At 31.3% G+C, this 14775-nt stretch overlaps 1 protein-coding gene across 3 annotated transcripts; it reads right to left on the minus strand.

Annotated features, from left to right (window-relative positions):
- Nucleotides 1-2840: 2840 nt before the first annotated feature.
- LOC137828687 (protein LIGHT-DEPENDENT SHORT HYPOCOTYLS 4) lies at nucleotides 2841-4732 on the minus strand. Of its 3 annotated transcripts, none has more exons than XM_068635364.2 (2): nucleotides 3506-4732; nucleotides 2841-3169 (listed from the first exon to the last, which is right to left on the minus strand). In XM_068635364.2, the coding sequence occupies exons 1-2, from the start codon at nucleotides 4080-4082 to the stop codon at nucleotides 3156-3158; spliced, it is 591 nt and encodes a 196-aa protein (XP_068491465.1). In that variant the 5' UTR covers nucleotides 4083-4732; the 3' UTR covers nucleotides 2841-3155. The 3 variants fall into 3 exon arrangements, with proteins under 3 accessions (XP_068491465.1, XP_068491468.1, XP_068491467.1); XM_068635367.2 differs by having other exon boundaries at nucleotides 3510-4646; XM_068635366.2 differs by having other exon boundaries at nucleotides 3502-4637.
- Nucleotides 4733-14775: the final 10043 nt, after the last annotated feature.

A 14775-nucleotide genomic window follows, 5' to 3' on the forward strand; every position in this document is an offset into this window, starting at 1 on the left:
AAAACCAAAGTGGGAGAATCTTCTCCCTTGCGACTTAGCAAAGGGAAAATTTTCTCATTATTCCAATTCGTTTTAAAAGAAATATGATGAATACAAATTTCAATTAAAAAAAGAGTGTTTTATTCATTATAAACTACTTTATCGCTTATTGGCGTTTTAATTATTTTAGTATACGTTTTAATTGTAGATTTTAATATATAGAGAGAGGTATAATTTTTAAAATTGAACTTAAAGATAAAATTTGAAGTTTGTGAGTGATTAGGGAGAAAATAAATGTAACAGATTAATTAGAGATTAGTCAAGAATCATTGCATAATGTCTTCATGTTTTTCTGCGGATCCCACTATATTATATTATTTTTAAGACTTGTTGTCAATTTTTCTTTAATACAAAAGTTTTAATTTTATAAGACCTTACTTGAACGATAAAGAAAAAGTTATTTTAAGAAAAAAAAATATTTTAAAATCTTATTTAAAACTATTTTTTTGTTATATTACTGTGTTCTGATAAATAGATCTTATAAGATTTAAGTTTTAAACTTATGTAAAAAGACTCAAATCTTACTTATATCATAAAATTCAAAATATTAAACATGTGATTCTAAAGTAGAAGATTGGTGTAAAAATAGTTTTATAAGTAATTACTGACCTAAATTTAGAGAGAAAAAGTTCCTTTTAAAGTTGTCACTTATTGTATTAGCAAGAGATTTGTAAAGAATTTGCAAGAAAAATTTTCCTCACTGATTAATTTTCAATTTTCTTGTGTCCATTTATGTAATAATTAAGGTAATACATTTGTCAGTATAACAATCTTATTGGTGTTTGTGAAAATAGGTTTAAGAATTTCCTTGGGAACCCCAACTAGGTTCTTCCAGTCACAATATTTTTGTGAGATCATTAAAACAAGTCTCGTTTGCTTATCCTTACCCCCAATGATTTTCTTTTTCAATTATTATTTTTTATTTGATTTTTTATGATGTGTCTGGAAAAACCTGAATTCAATTAAACTTGTAGCCGTTATTTAGAAATTATGATAGATTTTGTAGGTAAACAAGATCTAAATCCCTTGGATTGCAATATATAAATATTAAGTAGTTGATAAAGGCACATAAAAAAATTTATTCCCTTAATAGGACCCACCTTATGAGCGAGGTAAAATTAATAAAAAAATGATGAATTGAGAAGAAGTAAGAAGTAAAGGGTGGCCCTCTTCTTACATGATTTGGCACAGTAAACCCACTACATAGAAAACTAATATAAAGACATTGCTTTAATAAATTCTTTCCATACCCTTTAACTTTTATAATTGAAGAAGGAAACATTTCGACACACGTAGGGCATCTGTATGAATGATCAGCATTTAGTGCTATTTCAGGAATCCCAATTAAATCCTTCATCTCAAATCTCTCTATATATGCCAAATTATGAACCACATCCTATGCAAATAAATCACCAAACTCACTGCAATTCCCATAATATATAGATACATAGACTTCAAAATTAGTAATCAGCTCAAACTATATATTATCCACTCATATCCTTCATTCTTTTTCTTTTTTAATAACTACCTACTATTCATTTAACTATTATTAATCTATTTTATATCGCATTCTTTCTCTTTTTTTCTTTTTAAATCATCATTTTTCTTTCATACTTGTTCAGTATTTGTCTTATTCTTAAGCAACGTTACTCTCCTCAACAAATTCATCATCAGAACCCAATGAAATCACAAAGAGAGAAGAGCTACAGCAAGAGGGTTACTTCATACAATTCATAAGAAGGAGAAAACATGCAAAACAGACACACACATATATTGTGTTATGTATGCAATTTTCTTTCATGATATAATCGGGACATACTAGGCAAGTAGTAGCAGAAAATAGTCTTAATAGTACCTCTTATTTTTACTGGACCAACTCTGTTAGGACATTTTAAATTTGTTTAGCTTTCAAAACACAGCAGTATGTCAGGTTTAGTATGGTCATACATGCAGTCACATAAGAAGAATGTCATGACATCATCAAGAACTTGAATATCTCTAACTACAAGGGAAAACACAGCTGTGTTCAGAATTTATATAAAAACAATTACCCATTTATATTTTTTCAAACACTAGACAAAAATAAACGACTGTTTTAGTTTGTAAATTTAATCACACTCTTCCACATTTTCTAAAATATCTATTAACAAAGAAAATATAAAATAATGAATAAGATTCATTAATAAGACATGCTTTCATAATTTTGAATAGATTTTAATTAAAAATGTGTGATTAAAATGCATTAGATTAGACGTATATCTGTCCAATCATTATTCTGTTCTGATTAATATTATATTAATATACAAAGAGATACTAAAGCTGAATGAAGACACCATGGAAAAATGAAAATAACTACTACATACATACACAGATATGGATTTTGCATAGTATGTTGCCTGTTTCAAGTTTCAGGCTTTGACCAAAAGAAAACAAATAGCACTATTATGAGGGTATTTAAAAATGTGGCAATAGCGCAATCTCTTTTCTCCCACTTAAGTAGACAATATATCAGAATTGATTCAGAGAGAGTTCGTGTGCACACACTCCAACGCACTACTCACCTTATGATGACTACCAATTGCATGACAGTTTGAAGCATGGATTATGTGGACTCGGTGTTCAACTGCATATTTATAAATGAAATCACACATGAAACTACACAAAATAAATGAACTAGCAGAACAGAAACCACCACCAAAATCACCTGACTCTCAACTGAAGTATAAATGAACATGTACGATTAAGTAAATGGCATATATGGAAGTTAGAGAGAGAGAGAGAGGGAGATTTTCACACGGTAATTAAAGGAAAAGAAACTGCACTTCACCGCATCCAAGGAATGAAAATACATGGAGACTAAGACGATCTTGAGATCCATTATTTTCGTCATAACATCTTCAAGAGTACATACACATTTTTATTTTATTAATACAAATTGGACGATGTTGCAATATTGGTCTGTGACACACACGCACGCACAGCCCTCCACTGTTTTTTACTGCCACTGCTTAAATTACTGCTGCATCTACCAAGAGTACTGCTGTTTAGGTTTACACAATATATTTTCTAATGAAATTGCAAAGGGTGTCCCCATTTTGCAGTGCCCCAGCCCATTGTCAAATCACAATTTCTGCATAACAAGCAAACACGGAGTAAAAAAACATGAAAAGAAAACAAAGAAACATAATTGATCTGCATATACGCATTGCTAATTTCTACACTACCAATGGCCTCATGTGAAAGTAAGTCCAAATAAAGATTAATTAGATGACACGTGCAGGTTAGTTTACAGCTAGTTATAGAAACCTAAGAGTTGTGTTGTGATACAGTTATTGTTTGACTAATAGTTTAATGAGTTTGGATGCATAGGAAAAAAAGGTAGAGAGTGTCTTAATAACTACCAAAACCCTTGAATTTCGTAAGGTACATGGAATAATTATGAGGTTAGTTATGTGGCCTTACTAACTTGCATTATTTGAGGGGGGCAACGGAGGAGGATGTTGAGGACGCTTGCGTTTCTTTTTCTCGTAGCTAATTCCCCTAGCCTTGGCTTGTGAATCGCGCACTTCACGAAGGTAAAGTCTCACAGCACGAGCACCAAAAGGGTTAGCTTCAGGTTTTCCTCCATTTTCTTCGAAAGCAGCTCTGAGACGACCTATAAGAGCATCAAGGCTGCCCCATGCTTGGCGTAGAGGGCAAGGACAAGGTGCAGGAGGGTTGGGGTGCCCGAAGAATGGACAAAGGTGGGTGTGAACCTTGGTTTTTCCGAACTGGTCGAGGTACCTCAGGAATTCCAGCACGTGTGCGCCGCTGCAGCGTGAGAGCGAAAGTGGGGGTCTGTGGTTCCGAAGGTACTGCCCGAACGTGTTCCAGTCCCGCCGCTTTTGGTTCTCATAGCGGCTCAGAGTAGTGGAAGAGGAAGGTGGTGATGATGAAGATGAAGGTGGTGGTGGTGATGGGAAATTGGAGGTGTTACCTGCTGAGAGGCTGATGGCTTTGGAATCCGAGTTTGACGAGGAGTCAAATTCTTGAAAGGAGTTCATGATCTGTAGGAGAAGGTGTTATTGGATATTTGGATCTGCGATCTTCTTTGTTACTGTTTGGGAAGGGTTTGCTGCTGTTTTTTGCTCAGTGACTTAGCGTGTTGGATCGATAAGGAGGGTGTTGAACAGTTGTGGAGATTGAGGTGTGTAAGGAGGGTAAGGAAGAAGATCTCTCAAGAATATAAGGCATGGAAGGAGGGTGCGCAAGAGAGAAAAGAAAAATGGCTTTGATGGTGATCAGATTTCGGCAGGGTTTGAACTGTGCTGAGAAGTGAGAAGTGAGTGAGAAAGAAAGAGAGAGAGAGGGTTGAATTGATGGACAATGGAGATAACTTAACAGGAAGGAGGGTAAAAGAACAGTTTAGAGAGAGAAGAAGGAGAAACCTATTTTCCTAGTAGCTAGGCTACCTTCAACCCCTCATATTTTTTGATAACTCCTAGAATACTTGAAAGCGTAGTGATGCTAGGTGCTTTTTGCTAACCCTGTTTTTCTGAAACCATTTTTAGGAATTTCACAGTGTTTTTTTTTTTTTTTTTTGTAGGAGAGGAAGAAAGGGGTGTGCAGCTAGGTGAGTTGGTTTGACCTATGGCAGTGTCCGAAGCAAAGAGAGAATGTGATAGTGAGGGACCAGAGGGGCTTAATTGAGAAAGAAGCAGTGTTTTGGCCTTTAGGGCTTTTGTGGAAATGGAAATAGGTTGAAAATGACAGTGAGAGATTATTGATGCAGACAGATAAAGGTGTTGGGTAAAAAAATAAAAAATAATGGTTTAGGTGCTTCTATTATCTCTCTTGGTTTGATTGACAACACCTCTTGGAAATTACCTCTTTGCCCTTTTATGTCTGAGACGACTAACTTTAGTTTGGGGGAAAATGGGATGATCAAGCATAGTTGCATAGAAGTAGAGAGAAGTAGGGCTTGTGAACTTACCATCATTAGAATGTTACTTTTCAACAAGTGCTAATCCCTAGGCCCTAGATATCTGTGTGCAGATTATAATGATTTCAATGATGAAAAATCATTGACTGCAAATGACTTCAATTAAATCCCCTACTAATACTAAATTAGGATTACAACCACCAACCCAAAAATAAGACATTTTACTTAATTTTCAACTTTTTTATATTAAATCAAAGCTATTATTATTATTATTTAGAAATATATATTAAATGTTATTTTGTTTTATTAAATTAAAATTCATTTTTGCTATAATTTATATCTTAATTGTACATTAATTTTTAGATATCATTTATATGTTTATCTTAATATGTATGTATATAATTTTAATTCAATTTGATATATTATTTAAAAGATTTAAATTTATGACCAAACGGATTTGAGATGCAAAAAAGAAGAGAATTTGGAATTTTTTTTAAAAATGAATTATGAAAGGTGCTAGATGATCAGTTTTAGTGATTAATTAGAAAAGTAGATGAATTAAAAGAAACAAAGTATAGTATTAAGTATATTAAAAAATAAAATATAATAATTTGACTTATATTATGAAATTAAAAACTTGTAAAACGATAAAAAAAAACATTATTGAATACTCTTAAATCGATAAATTCATATATGATTAAATATTTTTAAGACAGTTGAAGTTAAAATCAGTTCATAATATATATCGTTTTGTAAAATTAAGATTTAAAATTTATTTTTTAATGATGTTATAATTATTTATAATTTAGATTAACGAATGTTTTTAGAAAATCATACTATCCAGTATTAAATTTTTCATAAATACTTAATCACAATAATAAGTTGATTGATTTCGATTATTGATTTCGACGTGATAAATTGTATTAAAGATCACACATTAATTAAATATTAGATCAATTTTATAATATATAATTGATAATAAATTTTATCAGTTTTATAAAGATTAGTTAAACTTAAAATTTAATTTTTAATACATAAAAAAATTGAAGTAAAAGTAAAAGTAATTAAAGTTGCAATATGAAGTTTTACAATTTGATGTGTATGTATTTTTGTTTTCTTTAATAGTGATATGATGATGTAATATGTTCATCAGCAAGATGATTTGAATATTTTGTTGATGATGAAAGTGAAACGATCTGTTCCTTTAGCAATAGTTAACAATGCAATGCGACATGTATATGAAATACTCATATTCCATAGAAAGTCTCATTAATGGATGAAACACCTCTATAAAATGGGGTCCTTGTGGAGAGATATAAGGTGTTAAACCACATAAATTCACATCCTTTTCTACCTGTATTCGTAACGTTTTTTTGTTGATTTTCATTGTTCTGTATGAAATTATTTCCCCCGAAAACAATGTCAAAGTTTATGGTGTGATTTGATTAGTGGTAAGATAATATTAAAGTAAGATTAAGCTGATAATTGATTGTAAGACCGTCTTAAAAATTAGTTATCTTATTTAAAATAATAAATATCCATTTGGGTGCGGACAAAAGAAAAAGTGTGGAATCACGTTAGATCTATTAAATCTATGTTTCTCATAATTTCTATTTATAATGCTGTTTTTTATGTCATATCGTTTCGATCATCATTATTGTGCGAGAAAGAATTTTTCCCTCAACACGTATTTGATTTCTTTAAGGAAAATATTATCTGCTGCCATGGGAATCAAATCCTCTTAAAAAATCATAACATAGCAGTTAAGATACGCTTCACTGTATGTTCATCTATCTAAACTTTACAAAGCTTTAATTATATAATTTTATAAAAAAAAACTTTACCATTCCTCGTTCAATTCCTAGAGTTAGTGCGTCTTTGAATCTGTATACATTGAACCATCTAAAATGAAATTTAATATGTTAATTTATTCAATTGATTTTATATTGAGGATTATAACATAAAAAACTTTACAATTGTTCGTTCAAAAATCCTAGTTATTGCGTCTTTTGAATCTGTATACATTGAACCCATCTAAAATTAAGTTTGATATGTTAATTTATATAATTGATTTTATATTGAGAAATTGATCATTTGATGTTGAAATAATTTTGGTAATTTTCCATATCAAATAAAAGGCTTATACTAAATTCTACTATTGACCTTTTATCTAATAATATATTTAAAACTTTTTTTAAGACATGGCCCCCTAATACACCATGAATATTTGTGGAGAGTGTATGGAATATGGTGAATCGTTTGGAGAATGAGACTTCCAATTATAGCATGCAAATTTGGTTGGAGGATAGTCATATTTGCAAAGCAAATTGCTTTTTAAAGGTGAAAGTTTCACCCCAAATTGCATCCTACAGAAAGATTAAAGAGTTGGTAGAGGGGCATTTGAGAAAGTGTGAAGTTTGTGAAGACAAATCAAATCATATTTAATATATATAGAAGAAACAAACAGAGTTGACACACCTAGGTTGTCTTGATATTTGATATGCCAACAAGATTTAACTTAACCCTGCTTCCAAAATGTTTGAAGACTGAAATTAATCAGTATCATTTTGCTTTCATTAATTTAAATTTATAACAAAGAAAAAAAAAAGTCCATTACTTTTCAATCAAATAAAGAGTGCTATCATTTTTGCATTATTAAAAAAATTATTTTTCAATAGAAAAAGAAATTAAGTTTTTTGTTTTAAAAAATTGAATTATTTATTCTTAAATAACATTTCTTGAATTGAATTGAACTAAAATTGTTAAAAAAAGTTTTAAGATCAAATAATAATTAATAATATTTGAAATAATTTAAATAGTTTAATCAATTTAAAAATAACTTTTATTAATTTAATTTTTTAGTTTGCTTAAATTATAATTCTATTTATATAAACAATTTTACAGTTGAATTTAGTTTTATCAAGTATTTTTTAATTTTAGTTTAATATCATAATAGGTCAATGAACACATTATTTTCCAATCTTATTTATAGAATATGTATAAATTTTAGAGTTATTTTTTTCCTTCTCCACACCACAAGATGGGTGAGTTTGAGTAAAAATGGAAAATTTAAACACTATTTTCCTTCTCCACACCACTGTCCACTGTGCTTTTTTTTTCTTTTCTTTTTTCCTTCAACCCTTATTTCTTCCAGAGTTAAAAGCTATACATCTCTTCTCAATTCTATAGAAAATTTTGTCCAATGTGCTTTTTTTTTCTTTTCTTTTTTCCTTCAACCCTTATTTCTTCCAGAGTTAAAAGCTATACATCTCTTCTCAATTCTATAGAAAATTTTGATACCTGGAACCTATCGTTGAGAAGAAAGTATATCAATTTTGAAGTGTATAATTGAGGTAAATTTTGTATTTCTTCCGTGTTGATCTTTTTTTTTCATAAAGGTGTGAGCGTGGGGTGTTGGTTATGGGTTTGAACTTATGATTGATGTTTATTATTAAGGTTTCTTTAATGATATTGATTTGTCCTCTCTTTTGAGTTTTACTTTTCTTAGAATATGAAAAGTCTTAACGGTGTAAAAACATGATTTAAAGAATTTAATAGTTTTCAAATTACAACATAATAAAATTTTAGTAGAATCTTAAAAGTATTTGATTCTCCTGAGTATATTAATGGAAGTGTTCCCGTCGGTTGACTCGTTTCGCCGGTTGACTCTAACGGCAACCTTCGACCATTTTATCTCCGCTTGAGAATCGTACTTTCTTGATCAAAAAATCTCTCACCTGCAAAGACAAAGGGGCGCCTTGACGGTCGTTTGCACTTCGACGCTCAAGTCAGTATAAAGGCAAAGAAACACCAAGAGTGTATATTAACTTCAGTCTTAGAAACTGTGTACCTTGCTAGGGTTCTTGGCACCCTTTATATAGGTTGAAACTAGGGTTTACCTTTGTGTTGTTACCCTTGTATAGGGTTCCTTGGGGAACGTCCTTGCGCCACTATTTACGTAATCTTAGCGTATCTGGCACATGAACTTTCCTTCACTGGAGTGCAACGAATGACATAGTGGTCGCTTGGGTACCAACTTGTGCACCTAATCTCTAACACCATCTGCTTTGTGGGTGCCCTAAGCATTCAAGTGTCATGCATGCAACTTTCTCTGGAAACCCTAACCCTAATGGGCCTTAGCGCTCCCAGGATCATTCTCTCATGCCACGCCTTGAGACAGGCCTTGTTTAGGTCTGTGAAGTAAACACACATCCTCCACTTCCCGTTGACCTTCTTTACTAGCACCACATTGGCCAACCATTTGGCGTACTGAATCTCCCTAATGTGGCCAGCCTTCAACAGCTTCTCCGTCTCTTCACGTACGATCTGACGCCTTTCTTTGTTGAATTTTCGTCTTCTCTGGCGAACAGGTCGGACCTGGGGATCCATGGTGAGACGATGACATAGGAAGTCAGGGTCTATGCCAGGCATGTCAGAGGCAGACCACGCGAAGGCGTCAAGGTGTCGCGCTATGACCTTGGCAACCTGATCCTGCGACTCTTGGCTCGAAGATTTGCCAAGCTTGAACATCTTCCCACTGGTTTCTCTCTCTAGTACGTCTCCGGCGGGTTCAGGTCGTTTCTCCCGGGCGATCGTTGCACGAGTGACCCCTTCTTCCCTTGGAAGTTGGGTAGTAACAGCGAACACCCCTCTCTTTGTCTTGAGGCTATTTTCGTAACACTTCTTAGCCTATTTCTGGTCAGACTTGATGGTGATCACTGAATCCTCTAGGAAGACAACATCGTCTTCATATGCCTCGTAGAGGCAATTGCTCGATCCTGTTCAAAGTAGGTCTACCTAACAATATATTGTAGGCTGATGGGGCGTTAACAACAAGATACCTTATCTTGACGGTGCGTGAAGTTGTGTCGTCCGTGAAGGTCGTCCTCAGCTCAATATGCCCACGCACCTCCACCTGGTCTCCATGGAAACCATACAAGCACCCAGTATAGGGCCTCAACTGGTCTGGGGACAGTTGCAACTTGTTGAAGGTAGACCAAAACATCACGTCGGTCGAACTTCCTTGGTCTACGAGGACGCGATGCACCCTCCTTCATGTTGTGACTAACGAAATTACTACTGGATCATTGTCATGGGGTATGACATCCTGGCAGTCGGCCTTGGTGAAGACGAGGTCGACGTAGGGAGTTTGATCTTCCTCCTGTACCTCTACTGTCATTACCTCTTGTGCATACTTCTTGCGCTGGGAGGCAGTACATCCTCCTCTTGAGAATCCCCCAGCGATGGTGTTGATCTCACCGTGTATGGGCACCTCGTGCCCCTGTTCTACCCCTGCAGTCACCAACACTTGATCGTTTTGTTGTTCTTGAAGGTGAACCTTCAAGAAATCGCTTTTCACGAGCTCGTCTAGTTGGTGTGCTAGGGCCAAACAATTGCGTATATAGTGGCCATGTGCTTGGTGAAACTCACACCAAGTGTTCTTGTTGGGCCCCATCTTCCTATTTGTCTTCACGGGCACCTTCAATCTCGCTGCTATGTTTGGGATAGCGATTAGCTCCTTGAGCTCTACCCAGAAGTTATGCTTTGGGGGTGGGTCCCTTCGCCTGCGCGTCCCCGCCTGGGGTTGTTCGTAGGGTTTTTCCGCTCCCTTCTTCTCTGTGGTCGCCTCTTGCACCCTCATGGGCTGAGGTCGTCCTGTTGTTCGAGGTTGGATAGGACCGACAAGACCTTGTTTCTCCGTTACTTGATCATTTGCAGCGATGTGTGCCAACGCTCGACATTTAATCTCAGTGAACGTCTTCGGGTAGAACCTTAGCAGTGATTCGCTGAAAGGTCCCGACAACATTCCCTTGACAAAGGCATGCACCGTCATGGCCTCATCCGTGGGTTTCAACCTTACCACCTGGACCCCGAATCTGTTCAAGTAGTCCTTCATGGGCTCCCCCTAGTATGTTTAATATCAAAAACATCATAAGAAAGCCGAGTGGGGGCTTTGTTAACAAGGTATTGTTCCCTGAACAGCGTCGTGAACTGGTCAAAGGTGGTGATGTGTCCGTCGGGAAGGCTAACGAACCATTCCAACGCCGCGCCTACCAACATGCTCATGAACAATTTGTAGTACACGACGTTAGATCCTCCCGTAAGCATCATCTGAGTGTGAAACGCCGTGAGATGGGCCTCTGGGTCCTCTACTCCTGTGAAAGTGACCTTCGGGCCCAGAGACGTGATTGGTAACATTGTATCCATGATCGCTTGTGAGAACGGCATGGGACGTGCCCTGAGTGGCACAAGTGGGGCATGTTCGTCAACCGCGTGCTCCCCTACTTATTGCAAATCCCTGTGCAGTTCCTCATTGGCTCAGCGCAGTTCTTCGTTGTCCGCTCGTGATGCGGCAATTTCAACCCTAGATGCTGCCACCTCTGCTTGGAGAGCACGCATAGTCTCCAAGATTTGTTGTGTGGTAACGTTGTCCCCTCCAAGGGGCACAACACCTGTGGCTACAGCAGGTCCTTGCCCCGTACTCCTCATATCGCTGGTAAAGGTTCTTAACACGATTGTGAGTGGGACCTTTCTTTAATGGGCCCCACGGTGGGTGCCAAATGTTCCCGCCGGTTGACTCTAACGACAGCCTTCGACCCTTCTATCTCCGCCTGAGAATCATACTTTCTTGATCAAAGAATCTCTCACCTGCAAAGACAAAGGGGCGCCTTGACGGCCGTTTGCACTCTAATGCTCAAGTTAGTATAAGGGCAAAGAAACACCAAGACTGTATATTAACTTCAGTCTTAGAAACTGTGTACCTTGATAGGGTTCTTGACACCCTTTATATAGGTTGAAACTAGGGTTTACCTTTGTGTTGTTACCCTTGTCTAGGGTTCCTTGGGGAACGTCCTTGCGCCGCTATTTACGTAATCTTAGCGTATCTGGCACATGAACTTCCCTTCACTCGAGTGCAACAAATGTCAGTGGCCGCTTGGGTACCAACTTATGCACCTAATCACTAGCGCCATCTGCTTTATGGGTGACCTAAGCATTCATGTGCCATGCATGCAGCTTTTCCTGGAAACCCTAACCCTAATGGGCCTTAGCGCCTCCCAGGATCATTCTCTCATGTCGCGCCTGCATGCGCTATACACACCATGTGCATGGATCCTTCGTGGTTTAGGCATCCCCCATATCTCATGTCTTAACTGATAACTTAGTAGAACTCTAGGGCCCACCTTACGTGGCCCACTACAACGTTCAGACCATCGATGTCTGATCTCTCCCTCTGTTGGTGAGGTCCGATGTCGATCTTCAACATCGGGGTCTATGATACCAATGTCCTAAGACTAACCAATCCCTTGGTAAGTGCGTCTGCGACCCACCTTATGTGGCCCCCTTCCATTACCAAGCATTGGTGTATGATGTCTGAGGTCAGTCACTGAGTCGATGACTGAGGACAGGTCGAGACAGGAAGAGTATTGATATTTTTTTTAGAGATTATCTTTTAGTCTTACTACAATAAATCTAGGTGCAGGTAATTTTTCTATGGACTGTGTGGGTAACGAAAACTGTAATTACCCACCAACTTTAATCCGTAGGTAATATTCACTCACTCCAGTTTGTAGGTAATGTATCCTTGAGTAAATTCATAGATAATTCAATATACTCTATTTTTAAAATTTTAATTATTGTTTTTTCAATTATTATTTACAAATATTATTTTATGTCAATTTGTATGATTATTATATGACACTCGAAGCCAAATTCTTTGATAAATGTTCAAAGAAACTTTAAGCATTACACTAGTCAAGTTTTATTATCATGTAATGTAATGATTATTATTATATTTATTATTAAGATTATCAATATTAATATAATTAATAATACAAAAATTATTAACATTATTCATATATTTAATATTATTATTATTATTAATATTATTACTATTAAATATTATTAATATTATTACTATTAAAAATTATTAATATTATTAAATATTATAATTCCTATTAAATATGATTATTATTGTTATTAAATATTATTAAATATTATTAAGTATTATTAATATTATTAAATTTTATTAATATTATTAAATTTTATTAATATTATTAAATTTTATTAATAATATTAAATTAATATTATTAAGTATTATTAATATTATTAAATTTTATTAATATTATTAGATATTATTAAATATTAATAATATTATTAAATATTATTAATATATTTAAATATTATAAAATATTACTAATATTATTAATATTATTTAAATATTATTAAGTATTAAATATTATTAATATTATTAAATATTATTAAGTATTATAACTATTATATATTATACAGTATTATTACTATTATTAAATATTATTAATATTACTAATACCATTAAATATATCATTAAATATTAATAATATTATTAAATATTATTAAATATTAATAATATTATTAAATATTATTAATATTATTAAATATTATTAATATTATTAAATATTAATAATATTATTAAATATTAATAATATTATTAAATATTATTAATATTATTATATATTATTATTATTATTAAATATTATTTATATTATTAAATATTATTAATATTATTAAATATTATTAATATTATTAAATATTATTAATATTATTAAATATTATTAAATATTATTAAATATTATTAATATTATTAAATATTATTAATACTATTAAATATTATTAATACTATTAAATATTATTAATTTTCTTAAATATTATTAATATTATTAAATATTATTAATGTTATTAAATATTATTAATATTATTAAATATTATTAATATTATTATAAATTATTAATATTATTAAATATTATTAATATTATTAAATATTATCAATATTATTAAATATTATTAAAGATGATTAAATATTATTAAATATTAAGCATATTATTAAATATTTTAATATTATTAAAATTTTTAATATTATTAAATACTATGAATATTACTAAATATTAATATTATTAATTTTATTAAATTTTATTAAATATTATTAATATTATAAAATATTATTAATATTATTAAATATTCTTAATCTTATTAAATATTATTAATATTATTAAATATTATTAATATTATTAAATATTATTAAATATTTTTAATATTATTAAATTTCATTAATATTAAATATTATTAATATTATTAAATATTACTTATATTATTAATATTATTAAATATAACTTATAATATTAATATTATTAAATATTACTTATATTATTAATATTATTAAATGTTATTAAATATTATAACTATTATTAAATATTATTAAGTATTATTACTATTATTAACTATTATTAACTATTATTAATACTATTAAATATATTATTAAATATTATTAATATTCTTAAATATTATTAATATTATTAATAATATTAATATTATTAATAATATTAATATTATTAATATTATTAATATTATTAAATATTATTAATATTATTAAATATTATTAATATTATTAAATGTTATTTATATTATTAATTATTATTAATATTATTAAATATTATTAATATTATTAAATATTATTAATATTATTAAATATTATTAATATTATTAAATATTATTAAATATTATTAAATATTATTAATATTATTAAATATTATTAATATTATTAAATATTATGAATATTATTAAATATTATTAATATTCTTAAATATTAATAATTTTATTAAATATTATTAATATTATTAAATATTATTAATATTATTAAATATTATTAATATTATTAAATATTATTAATATTATTAAATATTATTAATATTATTAAATATTATTAAATATGATTAAATATTATTAAATATTAAGCATATTGTTTAATATTTTAATATTATTAAATATTTTTAATATTATTA

The sequence above is a fragment of the Phaseolus vulgaris genome, chromosome 7, assembly GCF_051622355.1.
Source record: "Phaseolus vulgaris cultivar YP4 chromosome 7, ASM5162235v1, whole genome shotgun sequence".
Taxonomy (NCBI): Eukaryota; Viridiplantae; Streptophyta; class Magnoliopsida; order Fabales; family Fabaceae; genus Phaseolus; species Phaseolus vulgaris.